This window comes from Bubalus bubalis, chromosome 4 (genome assembly GCF_019923935.1).
Source record: "Bubalus bubalis isolate 160015118507 breed Murrah chromosome 4, NDDB_SH_1, whole genome shotgun sequence".
Classification (NCBI taxonomy): Eukaryota; Metazoa; Chordata; class Mammalia; order Artiodactyla; family Bovidae; genus Bubalus; species Bubalus bubalis.
This window is the reverse complement of record NC_059160.1, coordinates 75829986-75849082: the sequence shown is the minus strand read 5'-3', so window position 1 is coordinate 75849082 and position 19097 is coordinate 75829986. Positions and strand designations below refer to the sequence as shown.

The window sequence follows — 19097 nt, the reverse complement described above, 5'->3', positions numbered from 1 at the left end:
TATTCATTCATTATTTATTGAACATCTACATGCAATTTGTTTATTTATGTAGGCACTTGAGACTTCATATGCCTTACAGTCTTACATACAACAAACGTAACATATTGTGCTAATATTATGTATTGTTAGCTAAAAAACACTTTAGAAAAAGCAGAATGAAGTTAGACAGTGGGTTCCATTCAATAGAAAGGTGAAAATAGACCTCATTAAGATGACACTGTCAAGCAGATATCCAAAGCATTCCAAGCAAGGAAAATGGCCTAAATGCTGAGGGAACATTTGCTGTTGTTCAGTCATCAAGTCATGTCTGAGTCTTTGCGACCCCATGGACTGCAGCATGCCAGACCTCCCTTTCCCTAACTATTTCCCAGAGTTTGCCCAAGTTCATGTCCATTTAATCAATGATGCCATCCAACAATCTCACCCTTCGTCACCCTGTTCCTTAAGAATTTTAGAGGAACACACCTGGACTGAAAAGGGAGGCCAGGGTACTTCCCTGGTGGTTCAGTGGTTAGGACTCCAAGCTCTCACTACTGAGAGTCCAGGTTCAATCCCTGGCCAGGGAACTAAGACCCTACAAGGCATGTGATGTAGCCGAAAATAATAAATAAAAAGGAGGGCCAGAATGACTGGAATGCAGTGAGCAGGGAGAGAGGTACTGGGAGGTCTAGCCAGAGAGGAACTAGGAGCCAAATCACAGAGGAACATTTTAAGGACTGAAGCTTTACTCTAATAGGAATGGGGAGTCATAGCAGGACTTTGAACAGAGATATGACAGAAACTCTGACAGCTGTACCAAGAACAGACTATAGGGAGGCAGGAGCAGAAAGCATGGAGACCTGTTAGAAATCACTCCAGTGATACAGGCAAAAAATTAAAGTAGTGGGAGTAGTAATCAAGTTGTCAGATTCTAGATATAGTAGACAAAAAGATTTCTTGCTGTACTGGACGTAGGGTGTGAGAAGAGTCAATAATTTCAAAGTATTGGCCCTAAACATTTGAAATGATGCTGATGCTCATTGCTGGTGCTGAGCAGGTGGTGGGGAATGCACAAGGGTAAAAGAATTCAGCCTTGGCATGTTATCTTTGAGATGCCTAGCAGACATTCCAGTAGAGATGTCTAGCTGCCAGTTAAGCCTCCAGTTGGAGAAAAAGGTCTGATTAAAGTCTAGTAAGGTTAAAATCCTTTAAAATTAAACAAATGTTCTCTGAAACTTAGATTTAAAAATAAAGCAGCCTAAAAATCTTTTAGGTTCTAAATCCTAATTTTAGTCAGATATCATCTGCTTTAAAGACCATCAAAATGGCAAAAAAAAAAAAAAAAAAAAACAACCAGAACCCCACTATCCAGGAGGGTGGCTTAAAGATAAAATACCAGCAATTTCTGTTATACTGCAGATATATGGATTTATTATTCACACCATACACAACAGTTAACAAATCATAAGTCAAACAAAAAAGACAAACTGCAAAGTCTTATAAAAACTGTGTTTTATTTTCAATACAAGATAAATACCATGCTCGTTACTAGTGCAGTTTAAAGGCCAACAATGGCCATATAGCAAACTGCTGAACAGTCACCTAAATGCTAAAGAAAGAAAAGACAGAAAGTAAACATTAAACACAAAATTGCAATTACAATCATTTTAATAAAATGGAATGAGCTTTTTAATAGAAGCTAATATGGAAGTCTATTTCTCATGGACATCAAAAAGATGTATTTATTTGATCAAATATCACCTTACCTTTTGCACAGAAATTTTATTGTGAAGTCACCATAGAGTCAATAGCTAAAATTTTAAGACTTTCTTTGGCCTTCTGGTATTAGATAAAATTATTTACAAACCGTGGTTCAGTAATTCATGTATACTGGTAATATGATACAATTTTTTGTTAAGGGCTTTCCATTAAAAATTGTAAAACAACTTTGTAAGGCTGTACAAGGCTGTAAACTACTTTGCTAATATATCATGGAATGAAGAGGAAGGATGAATAATAGACCTTTTTTTTAAGGCTAAAGTCATCAATGTTATAGATGCATTCCTTAGAACACATTATGATTTACCCCAAAGGATCTTTTCCCATTAAATACCACCTGAGTACTACAATTTTCAAAGTAAAAAAATAAACATGAATTCACCATTTTAAAATAATTTAACTTACAAATGCTGGGAAGGATTACGCAGTAACAATGAGACGAAAAGAACACATCTTCCAAATGAAATGTTTCCACTAAATGCAGGGTCTGTCCAATTACGAAACTGATGTAAAACATTTACATCTATGGCGGAGTTTTAGGATACTCCCACATGAAAAACTCTCTTAAGTATTTACTGTCTGCAGATACCGTTTCAAGATTTGTGTGACTTCAATTAAACTCTACTTAATATTTTTAAAAACTCCCATTATAAGAGGCTAATTAATATAGCAGGAAGTCTTTAAAACATTAAAATCTATATAAACCTAACCAAGTGTTTATATGTCCCATAAAAAACCATAATAGCTGCACATTCAGAGTGAATACCAACAACCTGAAACTTTAAAGAAATTGGTTAAGACAAACCTAAATCAATCCAAACACAATACAACTGCCTATTGAGTATTTATAAAACTTCCTATTACTTCTTTCTGATTCCAAGAAAGAAGAGTATAAGAACTTCCTCCCAGAAGCCTAGACATTTTAAAACACATTTTCTATTTCAGCTTACAATAAATTATTTTAATCCTGAATCTTTTGAAATCTCTAAATCAAAAATCTCACATTACAAACACAAGGAATGCTATATATAAGGCCACATCTTAATAAATTTATAATTTTTGGTTTAGTGTTTATTAAAAAATTAGTCTAAGGCTTCTAAGAGTCAAGTTGCTAAAAAAATAAAACATATACACCAGTGTTTAAACTGAAGGTTAATGTAGAAAACAACACCACAAATACTGTAGAACAGAAAAATAGAATGTTTTGCTACAAAAATCCCACTTAATATATTTCAGCACAAAAAATGTCTAATGTGTACAATGGATAAGCGTGCACTTAAAAGTACATACAACTACAGGAAACATTACAGATGGCCATGGGATGCAAATGAACTTAATGGATAAAATTTAAAAGGCAGTTATATGTAAAACAGCTAGGATCTCAATACTGTGTTCTCAGTAAAGAATTAGAACATAAACTTCCTCTTAAAAAAACAAGCTAATGCTTAAAACACAAAAGTGAGGCCATCTTACAAGATACAGAAAACACAATGATCATTCAGGTATGAAAACCAAAATGTCGAGAGCACTGCAACAGAAAGTCTTGCAGTAGTATCTCATTGTATAAAACAGTTGTATTTAGGTTATTGGCACATTTTAACACATAAAGGAAAGAAAGTCTTTACCATTCCAATAATTTTCCTCTTTCACTATAAAATGTTATACAACATTGATTAAAACCGCCATGTTTATTTTAAGAACGGACCATAAACTAGTAGAAAACAAAGTAATAATCTCCATAGGAGAATTAACTGAAAATAATACCTTAAGCTACAATCCATAAGTTTTTGTGAACTCCAAATTGTAGTTAACTGCTTAAGAATATTCTAGGTAAATGGGCTAAATTATGATCATTAGCCACTGCAACTTACTCCAAATCTTGCTTATGAAAATCGACAAAACACTCACAAATTTATACTGGAACATCCTTTCCAAAACCTATGTCCTTTAACCAAAAGCACATTCAATTCAAAGGGCTGCTTCAGAAGCAATACCATTTAGGTACTGTATTCATAACTTTACCAGCTAAAAGGAATGTGACCGCATAGCACTAATAAATGCTATGGCTTAAAATTAAACTCAAGTTTTGATTTCATAGCCATTACAGTTATTATTAAAAAGAAATAAAAAAGATATCTGGGACTCTTTTTTGGTGTCTATGTAAAGATTAATCTCTTTGGATTATTTTTAACATTAAAAAAGTTTTCAGTAACATCAGCCCATTAAAAAAGGGGGGGGGGTATGAAGAATAAAACAAAGCTTGCATTTTCACCTTTACTGCTATACATTCATGTATCAGATAAAGACTTTGCAAAAACTGGTCAAATCAAAAGTTATTCCCTTTTGATGACACTTAAAAATAATAGACTAACAGCAAACAAGTATAGAACACTCACACTGTCTGCAACAAAAGTACGTAATGAGATCAGCCAAGCAGGGAGAAGAATGATACAGAATGAGCAATTTAAAGGGTTCCACTGATAAAAAAAAATGAAAACATATATGAAGGATTTAATTAGTATAAAACTTCCAGTTTTCATTTCAAGTTCAAGCACAGTTAAGATTTTTATGATTCCATTTTTAAACTTTTCAGAGAAAATTGTATCCTCATGGACATTTACTTACCTTTTAAACTATTAACTAATTCCCTTGTAATATTTATGTCCATACTTCTTCGCATTACGGCATTGTAATATTAAAAAAGCTAAGAAATAATAAAAACCAACAACACCTATACACAAAGCAAGAAAACTGATTTTGATACAACTCTCAAATGTTAAAAAGCCAACTGCATTTTCAACAAGACAGAACACTTAAAAAATCATTTCTGAGAGCAAATAGTTCTGATGAACACCAGTGATTCCATGCATAAACACCCTAATCACAAAATGTTTTAAAATAAAACTGGCAATATTTGGAACAGCTAATTCTATAAGAGCTAGTATGATAGTGGACAACATGAAAGTGAAGAACTGCAGTTCTCTGGAGGGCTTCTAAGGTTGCACGTTATGTTACACCAGGGTGCTTAAACTAGCATTGTCCTAAAATTTAGCTATACTTTAAAAATGTGTATTATCAGAAGATCTCTCAAAGATAATTAGATTTTAAAAACATTAAAAACAAGCTTAAAGGTTTTAACTCAAATTTTTGAAGCAGTGATTCAGAATGACCTTCCTAAACTGACATTCTGCCTATGCTGATTAAGAACACATGCTAGCCAGGTGCTTTTAATGTGGGCTCATATGCAAGGCAGGTTTGGAAAAAACCTTTGATTAACTAGGTAATTTTAGCATGAATTAAACAGACTGCATGAATACACAGAACTCCTTAAACTGTGGAGACAGGTACACCTATAATCTCCCATTACACATACAGGAGAATACAACCCAATGTTAATAAGCCTCACACCCTTCAGAAGTCTATTTTCTGTAACTGAAAAATAAAACTAAGGCTTTCTTTACTCACATTTGTCTGCTGCACGGCTGCCTATATTTACATCGCCCATGGCTTCAAAAATAAACCATAAGCACTATCAATATAAAATAGCAAATAACTGCTGCATCAAATCAGAATTGTCAAAATATTTCTTCAATGCTAGCAGTTTACAATTAAGCGTTTCAGTACATGTGTCTTGTAATTAAGCTGCATTACTGTAGCAAATCACGTGTGGGTTTCTACTAAAATGTTAAAATCACAAAATCTTTGTTGACCCCTAACACAATGACTGGATTGCTATGTCGTGAAATTTCAGTTTTTTACAAGTTTACATACCATTCAGCAAAGTCACAAGCTTAACTAGGTAAAAACAGCTAGAAAAGCAGAATATAGAAATATTAAATATCCAGGTAATCACCTATTCTAATATCAAAATCAAGGGCAAGAGACACTTAATTAGTATGTTTAATTAACTGAACGCAAGATTAGGTTGATGCATATCCAAAAACGCTATTGCAATGTTTTTTTTTTAACGACAGTATAAATGTCATAGTAACATTATCTTTAGATATTGCTGAACACAAGACTTTCCCTGAGGTGTAAACATCAAATAACTTGAACAGCTTTACACATCAGCCCCATTAAACAGTTTATTACAACACTACATCTATTGTAATCAAAGTGGTGCTGTTTACAGACATTATCATATGAACATTTTTTTAACAAGAACAAACTACTATAAAACAAGCATTTACTTGACGTTTTTTTTTTCCAATTGCTTGCACATTATAATGGCCAAATGTATATAACCAGTAATAAAGTTGCAAAAGCTTTAACTTTTTAAATCACACAGGTTTCCTTCAAATAAAACAGTTAAGCAACATAAAAAATAAAAGTAGAGCTACTGGTTACCATTTATGCAGATTTGCTTTATTCAGATCTATTCCTGTTCATTTTATCCATGAATCCTTACAGGTTCAGTTCAATCACAAGAAGCAAACTGCTGGACAAGCGTCATTTTTCCAGAAGACTGTTTTATCTTGGAAGGTGTTCCTCTTCCTTCAGCTGTAATGTGTCAAAATTTATGATGTAGATTTTGCTATTCCCCATAATACACAGAAAAACGCTGGCTTAACTATACATACACAGTCGTGCATCTACGTCACTGTTACGTATTCTAACACAAAATAAGATAACTGAAACAGTAGCTGCCTTTGTGATGGAGAATGCTCCCAATTTATGTGATGATTAAAAGAGACATTCTGATTTCCTTCTTCTTAAGTATTATTGCCTTATAAATTTAATGACTGAAACAAATGAAATTGTAGCAGCTACTGTTTCTGTGAAAATGGAAACATTTGTAAGTCATTTTCTAAAGTATTCATACTACAAAAATGGAAAATGCCTGTATGATTTTAATGTAAATATTTTTCATTCATCCACATAAATTCTATATAACTCATAAACAAATGAGAACTGAATATAAATGCAATAAATTATTTTACAAATTAGTTGTATTTGACAGTATACAGGAACTTCTGCAAATATAAATCAAACGGACCTCCATGTTACAAAACTTGTAAATATAAGCTCAGTATGCACATGTAAATAAATATAATGACATTCACGTACAATCTTTAGACATATACAAATTTATAACAGTACTGTCACTCTATTTCACCTATATCAAAATATCTAATGTAAATAAACTAAGCCAAAACAAGCTAAATGGGAATCTACAAATTTCACTGAAAATTCACAAAAAGGAAAAAAAACACCCAATAAATGAGATAAACTAAAATTTTAGGAATACATAAAAATGCAAACTTCAGGTAGAGGTTCACAAAGGAAACATATTCAATTAATGTGATATTAGTGACCACTGAAACACCAGTTATTTGAAATATAAATTCCAAGAGAGCATGTCAATAATAAGATGATGTAAGAGGCAAAAGGGCACAATGTTTAGTGACAGTCTTCCGTAAAATTAAGAAAAATACTTTTTGCTCTACAATTAAGAATAATTAGTATTCTGTCACAACTAACTAGAAATTTTCTTTCATGTCCTTTCCTCCTCAACTAGGGTGTAAGCATATTAAGAGCATCAATACACATATTCACATTGCCTACAGTAAAAACCTAAATTTTACAACTGCAAAGAGAAAAGCAGACACTATAATCCTGAAACTTTTGAACTATTTCTATTTGCCCTTACTTTTCATATAGATGCTTAAGCCTTTTTTAATGCTAACTTTTATTGTACTTTATCTTATGTTGATAAAGCTTTTGGTGGAATTATTTCACAGAAAAAATCTGGAAGATGGCTGGCTTTCACATATCTTTACTACTTTTCAGTACACTTAAACAAACTGGTATTGAAGCATTAAAGAGAGACAAGGCATATATTCTAACCAAAAAAAAAATTAATAGGAAATCCACAATTCTTACTGTAAGAGAACGCTATCGCCCTAATTATTCTGTCATACTGAAAGGGTTAATTAAGAAGGAAAAATTAAGTCACAATGAGCAAAACAAAAATACCCAACCCTTCCAAAAACCATATGGCATATTCTGCAATTTTATATCATTCTGAATGGAGAAGTTCTACTACTTTATATGTAAAGAATCCTGTTTGTGAAATTACAACATGTATCTTTAGGATGAACACATTTATTGTTTGCTTTAAAGATAAGACTTTTACTACTAATAAATCTCTAATTTTCACCATACAGACATAAAATCTGGGGGATAATCTGACAGTTTTTATTTCTATTTCTAAACACTTTACATGTATCCATTTGGAAATACAAATTTTACAATCTCAAAAAAAGGCAAAATTGAAGGCAATACAACCCATTTCCAATAACCCAATTCCATATTATAGTCTCAAATTTCTAGGCAGAAATCTACATAAACAAAGATATAAAAAAGAAGCTTAAAAGTAACAAATACATTCAGTGGTCATATTTTCAGAATACCATGCAGTCAAATCTATAATGTCAAAGCTACACAATGTCTTGCTTTAGCTATCAGTTATAGAAGGAAGATCTATGCAAACAGATGTAAAAAAAACTGAGACAGATGGAATCTATGGCTCTTTAATGAGTATATAAAGTGATCACTAAGTTAAAATTTCAATACAGAGAAGCACCTGGATTTTGAGATAAACCCAAGAATGATGGTGTGAGTAGCCTATCCCTTCTCCAGGGGACCTTCCCAATCAAGGAATCAAACAGGGGTCTCCTGCGTTACAGGCAGATTCTTTACCAGCTGAGTTACCAGGGAATCCCAAGATAATTTAAGATCAAGTCAGTATTAACAACTCAAATAATGAATGCTTCTGTTAGAAATTTATCCAAGAAAATGTACTGGTATCAGTTACTTCATCTTTCAAGTAAAAGATTCAAATATATATTAGATATGGATCTTTTACAGGTTTTCACATTAATATACTGAATTTGAAGGATTCTAATTTATTAACTCAGTATAACGAAATTCACTTTTTATCTGAAAATTTCAGAGAGGAATGGAGATGAGGTGGGCAGAAGACAGAGAAGTATCTAAATACAACTCTTTAAAATCAACATCCCTTCTTGCATTGACTAGAACATAGTACACAAAATCTTGCTTATGGTAGATATTTACAAAAAAACTTCCCTACTACCAAACCATTTTGTACTTTCATCTTTCCACTTCTAGAGACAGTACTTACCTCATTTTAACTAAAGAATTTTATTACACTATGAAATATAACATGACTGCTGCTCCAGGCAGTCCACTAAATGGCAGAAATAAACTTCACAAAGAAATACTCATCTTTGCTGCAAAATCTGACAAAATGGCCATTTCAAAATAAGCTATGATTTAGATTTCAGAGAGTTAAAACATGCTACCACCAAGGCATTATATTAGTAAATTTGGATAGCATACATGACACCCTTACTCCTTTTTTGGTTATTAGGCTTCTTTTAAACAATGGTAACTGTTCATTCTAATTAAGTATTTATTCAAAACAATCTCACAAACTAAACCAATGGTAGCAAATTTTACACTGAAATGAAGGTGAGAGATCAAGGTGACTCACATTGGTACTGATTTTTTTTTTTTAAAGAAACAGGGAACATTAATTATTTGTAAATAAAACCATATTCTTAAACCACAGTGAGCAAAACACACTACACATACATTCTAGGGATCACTTACTACCTTATTTTCACTGCAATTAACATACCTGTGTAGTCACACAGGGTTTGCTACTTCTACTAAAAGCAAGGAAAATTAAAAGTGAGAGGTAGCATATCCAGATTAAGCAGTTAAAATATATGGGGAAACCATAAACACAGGGATGGGTAACATTAGTGATCTCAGATGACCTAAGAATTGCAGAAATAATTTTTAAATCTCATCACCACCGGTATCATTCATCAGATAATTAGAAGTACTTAATTTTCACCTAAGACTCGAAGTAACACTAACTCTTAAGGAGATAAAACATCTTAACATTTAAAAAGAACATTCGATTCTTTCGGCTTTTTTGGTTTGTTTTTCCCAAATTAATGCAAAGCTAAAAAACTGAGTAAGGAATGTAAAACACCCTAAATCTTATACAATGACAACAAAATCTAAGATCATAATATTTACGATAGGAGAAGAGAAATCATATAGCAAAGGAAAGTATAATTATTTAACCTATACCCCATACATGATGCTTAAAAATCTAATCAAAGGAATGGATAATGATTTGAGAATGCGTCAAGTCATGTGTCGGGGAGAGGAAAAGCATGAATAAAAAGTATTTTTTAAAAATCCTTTCATTACTCTTCAGTATACAAACAAAAGCAGAACCATTAACAGAAATTTGCTGAGCAGGGTTGTTCCCAACAAGTAATAACAGAAACACGAAAGAAAATAACTTTGAAAATAAAATTATTTCTGTAAAAAGCATACAATATTAAAAACACTGAACTACTTTTGTTTTGCTCAGAGTGGTCTGAGAATTGAGGCAGAAATTACAGAATATGAAGCACAATGTATTTACATGCTGAAATTCACAATATTGATATTCTCATTAAAATATTATATATTTGAACTTAGATATTAAATGCTTTTAGAAAAACTAATACATTTTTTAAATGAGAGAATGCAATTAACATTACCAACAGTTCAAACACAAAAAAATTAAGATGGGACAGACATTAACAGCTTGCCAACATCATTAAGTTTCCAGTTAAATTAAGAACTTGCCCTTTTAGCCATTCATAACTTTAATAATAGGTCACATTATTGTTTTATTTGTATACAGACTTAACAGTGACATTCACTTCAGCTTCCAAATTACTCTTATTCCATTTAGTCCATTTAAGGTTTACATGAAAGTTCAAAAGGACTCATATTTTAAAACTTCTAAAAAAGGTCAATAGACCTTATTTTGATGGTGATTAAATGTGAAAATATTTTTATTTGCTTAAGAAAGTTTTTCACTTGGATATATTTAATCCCAATTCCCCCCACCCCATTTATTCCATGTCTACATCAGCAATAAATACTTTTTGGTATATAGCAAAGGTACAATATTCCAGGTTAACAAAATTTTTTGCACTGGAAATGCATATGTAAAATTTTGCTTGGATGAAGGCACATAACAATATTACAACTCAATTCTGATTATAATGTACAAACAAAACATGGGAATTTTGGTATGGTACACATCAGCGATTAAGAAAAAATGCCGACAATATTTAGTTTGCAAGTTAAGAATTCATAGTTAATGTCTGAATGTAATGAAACTCAAACCATGATATAGTTAGGTGTACCCATTACTGGAATGTAATGTTAGTTAATTTAAGGTATTTAAAATTAACAATGGGCTTTTCAGAAAGAGTTTACCTATCTGTCTATGCTAGTTTTAACTAAAACCAGTAAGAAAACCTGTTAATTAACTTTGGATATAAACTGGTTCAGAATGCCCCTTAATGGGCATGTCCAGTCCCGGAGAAGATTGAAAAGGTATGCAAGTTCCATTCTCATGACTTCAGTAACTAGAAGCTTGTTGGTAACTGACAAAGTCTAAGTAAAAATATAACTTGAAGGACCTGTATCTTACTTTAAATGAAATGACTGATGAACATTAAGCATTTCACTAAGGTGGCCATAATTCACCTAAAGCAACTGATGAGCACTGCGAGTTTTTTTTAAGATGGGATTAGGCCCATTCAACTTGGGGAGAGGAGGGGGACTACATCTAAAAAATCTAATGTTTAGTTTTACATGACACAACATTCAATTCTTACATCCAAGAACAGTATCAATTCCAAAAACCTTAGTTTTAAAAGTAAAAAAAATTTTGCCTTATATTAAAATAATGTTTTGAAAATCATATTAAATTCTATAATACAGTACATGGAGAACTATTTTAAAATTACAGTTTGATATATATTCAAGATGCATATTCAAAATGCAAGGAAAAGTATTCAAACTTGCCTTTTCCCTTCAAAAAGCTCTTAAAACTGTAAATAATATAACTTATTTGTAAACCACAAAAATAAGACTTACATTGCTTGTTTTCTAAGTAGTATTACTTAAAAAATGATCTCATTTGCTAAAATATATCTACTTTACTTAAAGAAACTGCTATTCTGCCACAGAATTACATACAAGTCTTTGGTTTTGCCCATAACAATCTAAACACTAACAATTACTGAATTTTCAAAAGTATTTACCAATTTTAGTTACGGAAAATAATCATGTAAAGAGTAGTAACCTATAAGGGATTTGTTTTAGTCTAATTTAATTTGGATATGCCACCAACCTATGAAGAAAAAAAATCTGTTTACAGAATAACTTTTGTGTCACATGCACAAGCCTTAAAGTGCCCTCTTCCCACTCTTCACATGAATAAATGCTGTTCACAAATATAAAAATAAAATTACACGTGAAAATGAAGTATAAACAGACAAACTCTTCCCGCTTTATGAAAAATGTACACAATAGTTTTAAAATACAGAAAAAAAAAGACACAATGATTATGGTTTATGAATGAAACATCAAAGAAGATTACTTCAAGGTTATTCTAACCTGAGATGTATGATTTGATACAACTTAAAATTCTCTACATGGAATACTTGAATTCATTTTAACTGAGTAACTTTCTTATCTTCTTTGCAAATCAAAGAATACTGTTTCTTTTCCTTTAAAAACAAAGCCCAGATGGCAGGAAAAGTGTCTTTTCTTAAAAAAAAAAAAAAAGTTTTTCTCAATGCTAACAAACCACCTTCCAACTAGCAACAAGTGTCAGATTGTCTATAAAATTTTTAGGGATAAATAAAGTTAGTTCAAGGAGAGAAACTTTAAATTTATTTTTTGAAGTCCAAGCATATTATAATAAGAATTAACTCATATTTTATACTTTAAATCACATGCAAACTATGTATGTGATTAAGAGAATTCCAATTTTTAGATTTTAGAAGTAGACAATGAGTCCTCTTGATTATTTTCTTGCTTTCTTAGGATCATTAACAGTCTGAAACCTAAAAGCTGTAACTCAAGCAAGCAATATTTAAGGATAAGAGGTCAAAATGTTTACCTGTCATTACTCACCTGTCATTTACCTCAGATGATTCCAGAAGATTAAACTCAGAACAAGTAGTTGGACGATATAAAATGTGGGTATATACTGTATAAACAATAGCCTTGGAGTTATAATTACTATTAATAATAGGTATGCTAAAAACAACAGGAACAAGGAATACCCACCTTCTAACGATGACGATACTCGCGCTCTCGGTCACGCTCTCGATCCCGGTCTCGGTCCCGGTCCCGGTGTCTCTCTCGTTCTCGGCTTCTCTCTCTGTAATAATCATCATGACGATCTCTACTGCGGGATTTATGACGCCGACTCTTTTCTCGTGATCTACTATGATCCCTTTCTCTTGATCGTTCACGTCTTCTAAAAGAAATTACTGGATTAATGCTCTCCATAATTAGCTTTAAAATTTAGTATTTTGATGTTTAAAAATACCCAAGGCAAAAAAGTAACTTACAAATATAGTTTAGACTAAAATATCCTGAACAGACAATAATGATTTATCAACTCAGCAACAAGCATAAACTAGAAATCCCATTTTAAAAAATATTCACCTAAAAATTGGGAACCAGACACACCATGACAATACATCATATCATCTATTATAACCAGAAGCCTAAAAGAGACATGCAATATTTACTGAATGAAAAGCAGAAAGGTAAAGTAGAGAAAATCTCATTGAACTTGTGTTTTAATCAAAAGAATATATAGAAAAGTAGTTTTTTAGAAATAAAATTCATGAAATCACTCAATACACAATGAGACTTAACTACTTAAAATTATCACCCATTACTGTAAACATGTATTTAAGTATCAATCTTACATTTATAACTAGCCAAAATATGGTTCATCGTAAGTGCTACCCTGCTAAGAAACTTTCCGAAGAAATATATACATATGTATGCTTGGAGGATGGTAGTGCTGAGAAGCATGGTGGGAAGCAAAGAAGAAACTTAGTAAACACGACCACTAGAAAAGATTGAGAAATTATTCACACTGTTATTTAATAAAGAGAAATGCTGCATGAACTTCCTTTAGAAACAAACAAAAAACAGGTACGTTAACCAAAGTATGTATCTTAGAAATCCTACTAATCTAAGTTCTAAAATTCACAATTAGGAAATAACTGCCTATTAGTTTAATCCCTATTTTGTATTTCTGCACCAGGCAGCTCAACTTAGCAAACATTATTAAGTGTTAAGCTTGTGATCAAGGTAGAAGTTATTCTGGACTTAAAAAGTTAAAAGACTATGTAAGATACAGTCTTTAGCTATGAAAATTTGTTCAGATTTAAAGATCCTTCAACAGGGTCACAAAATTAATAATTATAAAGTTGGGGACCATGACAAAGACAAGCTCCTTTTCCTAGCTTAATGAAGAGGACTCTACCACCTGGTAAGTATACTAAAGACCTGAAAGTATGTCAAGATTAAGCTTTACCTTTCTAAAATATGTAAAATTTCAATGTTAGCAGTAATGCCAAAAAAAGAATTGCCTAATTTTAAAAAAACCCTAAGAAATAGATCATAAACTCTCTTGTTCAAGAAATACTTATTTAGCACCCATTCTCTACATCATTACCAACACAGTAATCAACAAGACAGGTAAATAAGACCCCTCCCATTTTTCAATGTGTTCTAGTGAAAAGAAATAAGAACAATAAGTAACAATACTTAACAACAATAAGAAAGAACAGATTGCAAGAAGAATTATTAAAGAAATAATCAGAATAACCTGGGAGAAGACCCCCTCCTAGAAAGATTGAATTGAGAAAAGAACAAGGAACAGCTATGTGAAGAGCCAAGGAAAAGGGCTCCCAGTAGAAGAAATACCAAGTGTTAAGACAGAAACAAGAGTTTCAAGAGGAAGAAAAGGGAAACCAGTATTGCTAGAGAATAGTGAGCAAGAGAGGTACATAATGAGGCAAACTGTATCATACTGTTTACAATGTTTACATTTGCATTATTACACTTATTCTAAGAATAAGAATTGTAAGAACAACTGAAAGTCTTTGAGGTGTTTTAAGCAAGCAAACACCTAACATTTATTCAACAACAACAAAATCACATTAGCTGCTAAATAAACAGTAATAAGTAAAATCAAAGTCCTATAGAGTCCCAAACACAATATTTTTCTCTATTTGCAAAGCAGCAATTTTAAATAGACATGAGACAGGAAAGTTTTACCTTGATCCAGAACCATAAGACTTGGATTCAATTCCATGCAGGCAATCTTGCAAAGAGCTAATAAGAACTTTGCAACGATCATCAGCAGATACTTTGGACTGTTTAATTAAAGAAATTGCAGTTACCAATGTCTCAATAGCACTCCCATAATCACCTGTGAGTGGAAAGAGAGGTTTAAGTCAAACAAATGTTGTTTTCAAAAATATCACCTAACCATTTGAGGCAACCATTTTAAAAAAGCAATGCACTTCAAAATGATTATAGATGATGTCTTAATTTTTTCAGTTTCATCATTTTGGGAAAGGCTTTAATGTACATGAAGTTTGTTGTTGTTATAGCTGTATGAAACACGTGATCATTTAGTAAATATAGGAATAAATAAGCTGCCTTGAGGCCCCTAAGCCATTAAATGTCAGGGCTAATACTTAAATTTATACCTAAAATGTTTAAATTAGGGGTATTTCACTACACTGTGACATATAGTTTCCTTCAATGCCTTTTAAATAAAAGACAGATAATGATTGGGAAATATAAAAATAACTACTACCTGTAGATGACCCATCTTCAAAGTTGTACTTAAAAGCTTTAGGTCATGCCTAGACTTCCCTGGTGGTACAGTGAAAAAGAGTCTGCCCGCCAATGCAAGGGACACAGGTTCGATCACTGGTCCAGGAGGATCCTACATGCCTCGGAGCAACTAAACCCACGCGCCACAACTACTGACCCGGGGTGCTGCAACTACCGAAGCCTGTGTGCCTAGAGTTTGTGCTCTGCAGCAAGAGAGCCACACAATGATAAGCCAGTGCACCGCAACTAGAGTGGCCCCTGCGTGCTGCAACCAGGGAAAGCCTGCCCACAGCCAAAACTAAAATCATTTTTTAAAAGTTTTAGGTCATTCCTAATAACATAAATAAGAAATATTAATACAGAAAGAAATATACAAACCAGCACTGGCATCAGACACAGCTCTTGAAATAGCACTGCTTGAGATTGCCCTATTTCTATTCATGATTTCTTCAAACTCAGCTTCACTCAATGGCGTTCTTGCGGTATCCATTTCCCTATAAAATCAAAATAAACCTTAAATCATACTCAAAATTCTAAATTAGTCATAACAGTGTAATGCAATTCAAATAACTGCTTTTGACAAGTGCCTCAGAACTAACAGTTATTTTCTCATATTGAAATATGCTATTTTTCGTACAGAGCAGGTGTATGCAAAATCCCCTTGTACAATTATTATCTTTCAGCTGAAATAAAGTAGCAACTTAAAAACCCTATCTTTCTGGAGGTCAGAAATGCTATATCTACATAACTGCAATAAAATATTTTTACAGTCATACAAAACCATGTAAAAAATTGTTTTGATGTCTGTCTATATATGTATGTATATCTAAGTAAAACATGCTAACTGCAAAAAATACAACCCTACACAAGCCAGGGCCAAAATCTGGTTTCATTTATATTTGGATCCTTTAGGCGCAGAGCCCAACTCACAACAGAAGAATAATAAATGTCTAACTAATAAAATTTCAGGAGGGACAAGATCTTAGACCTATCTTGTATGCCCCACTGAATCCCCAGGATATCTGGCAAATCAAAGACCCTCAGTACCTACAAATATTTACTGAAAAAAAAGTAACAAAATCCCGAGATTTTCTAAAGCTGCTGGACAACTTAAAAAATTGTGACTACGTGTGTAGTACAGAAAAGGTAAACATTTTGCCATCTTAGTTATTAGTTACTAGGTAGGATGCTGAATCAAGGCAAGCAGAAGCAGTTCATTCAGATGAGATGAGGAAGAGCTAATACAACCTTCTGCATGTTTATAAAGTATTACTGTTATTCTCAAAACTTTATAAGCAGTCTAACCAAATTACAAGTTTTCCAACATCCATGTATGATTTCAGATAAATTCTGTGACTCATACCCATCCTATTTCTTTAAAAACAAAGTCAGTTTTCTCCCACTTCCAATTAAAAATTACTCAATAATAACCAAGTATATATACACAAATATTTTTAGAAAAACTGGTACTACAGACATTCTATTATGTTAGAAAAAAGACATGTGATTCAAACTAAACTTATCAAACCAAGCCACCTAACCCACCCCCACACAATGAACACTTAACAGATAGTTGCTCTCTGGAATTAAGTTGAATAGAAGAAAAATTGTGCTACCTTCCTAGATATAACATTTCTCAAAATAAAACGAAATATTTCAGGCACTCAAAAAGACACAACGTCTATGGATAGATAACTGTCAGAAGACTTTATCTACAACATCAAATTTATTTCCCTGGCCCTGTACACTTGAATGAAATTAGGCAGATGCTCAAATCCATCCCTGCAGGACACTGTCAGACAAAAAAAATGAAATAGAGAGTAATTCAACGATAACAGTAAAAGAATATAAAATCAAGAAACTGAAGGGGACAAATTCAAGTAGTTTTTAAAGATTAACACAGCTCTCCAGATTACGATTTGAGCATGGATAGCTTTAAAAGTCGGAGAAGGCAATGGCACCCCACTCCAGTACTCTTGCCTGGAAAATCCCATGGACGGAGGAGCCTGGTAGGCTGCAGTCCATGGGGTCGCAAAGAGTCAGATATGACTGAGCAACTTCACTTTCACTTTTCACTTTCATGCATTGGAGAAGGAAATGGCAACCCACTCCAGTGTTCTTGCCTGGAGAATCCCAGGGGCGGGGGAGCCTGGTGGGCTGCTGTCTGTGGGGTCGCATAGAGTCGAACACTACTGAAGCGACTTAGCAGCAGCAGCAGCTTTAAAAGTACTTTAGTTTCCATGCAGCTTTTCTCTAAAGATTGCCATTAACTATTTTAATTCCCATAAAGCCTGTGTTTTACAAGTCTTTGTCTACCCAAAGATGTTTATAAATTATTTAATGTCCCCACTTTAATTAAAAGTTAGTAATTTTGCTATACAGGACTCTTGATAAGCATGAGATACTATCCAATAAACTGACCTAATTTCTAAAACAATGAAGAAACTTTAGCTTTCTATGTAATGTCATCAATGGTAGATGAATGATATTGACGTTAAAATTTTAAAAGTAGCTTGAGGATACCATTAGCTTGCTTCGGTATCTTTATCAACCTCTTTTATGTTAAAAATGACAGAAATAATGTGACTTGCCCTAAAATCACAAGCCTGTGGAAGTGGTAGAGCTGGATTATTCCCAACCCTGTTAAGTATGTTTTTCACCGTATCATACTGCTTCTTGTAAGAAAAAACATACACAACATTATATATCGGGAAAGCTCCTAATTTTTTAAAACTTCACAGACAAGAGAGAAAAATAGCTTTTGCAGATCAAATATACCAAGTCTACTTTTACAGACGCATACTAACTTACCTCCCAGGAGGCCCATAGTCACCCCTATCATATGGCGGAGGCCGGCCATATGGATCTGTTGGTGGTGGGCCTCGGCTATCTGATGTAGGCATGCCGCTGTTAGTTGGTGGAGGAAAGAAAGCTGGGTTCACATGTGGAGCTGGCGGTGGGGCCCCTGGAGGTGGTCCAGGAAGATGCGGAGGAGGAGCGAGTGTAAGGGGTGGCCCAAGAGGGCCAGGTGGGCGAGGTGGAAAGGGGCCTGGAGGTGGAGGTGGTCCCTGTTGTGGAGGTGGTGGACCAGGAGGGGGGCCGTAGCCTGGAACTGGAGGTGGAGGACCAGGAGGAAGCGGACCCAATGGAGGCTGCCCAAAAGGCTGTCCAGGAAAAAGAACTGGTGGTGGAGGGCGATCTCCCCGATTAGGAGGCCCAGCTAAAGGAGGAGGCAGAACCTGACCAGGAGGTGGAGGACCTGGCGGACCGGGTGGGCCTGGAGGACCTAAGGGTGGGCGTGGTGGAGTCTGTCCAGCTACAGAATAAAGGGGGGAGAGAGAGAGAGAAAAAAAAAAACACTTCAATAAGGTGTTTTAATCTTCATGCCACAATTATACTTTTAAAGCATAACTCATAGACCAAGACTCTTTCTCTTTAAATGAAACCCATATGGTAAATGCTACACTAACAAGTTACAAGGATGAAGTATATCCTTACACATTTAACTAGCTCAATTTAATGCTTAAGAAAAACTACTGAAACAAAAACTTTAACAGATTACAATGCTT

General features: G+C 33.5%; 1 protein-coding gene across 5 annotated transcripts in view; it reads right to left on the bottom strand.

Moving 5' to 3' along the window:
• Positions 1 to 1474: 1474 nt before the first annotated feature.
• Positions 1475 to 19097, bottom strand: part of CPSF6 (cleavage and polyadenylation specific factor 6) — a 32797-nt gene continuing 15174 nt past the window's right edge. For 2 of the 5 annotated variants that reach the window (XM_006064269.4, XM_006064273.4), the window contains 5 exons: positions 18340 to 18844; positions 15907 to 16022; positions 14962 to 15115; positions 12946 to 13138; positions 1475 to 6258 (listed from right to left, as the gene is read on the bottom strand). In XM_006064269.4, the coding sequence (XP_006064331.1) occupies positions 12949 to 13138; positions 14962 to 15115; positions 15907 to 16022; positions 18340 to 18844 (965 nt within the window). In that variant the 3' untranslated portion in view covers positions 1475 to 6258; positions 12946 to 12948. Of the gene's footprint in view, positions 12866 to 12945; positions 13139 to 14961; positions 15116 to 15906; positions 16023 to 18339; positions 18845 to 19097 lie in introns of all 5 variants that reach the window. The other 3 variants (XM_006064272.4, XM_006064274.4, XM_006064271.4) reach the window with 2 other exon arrangements.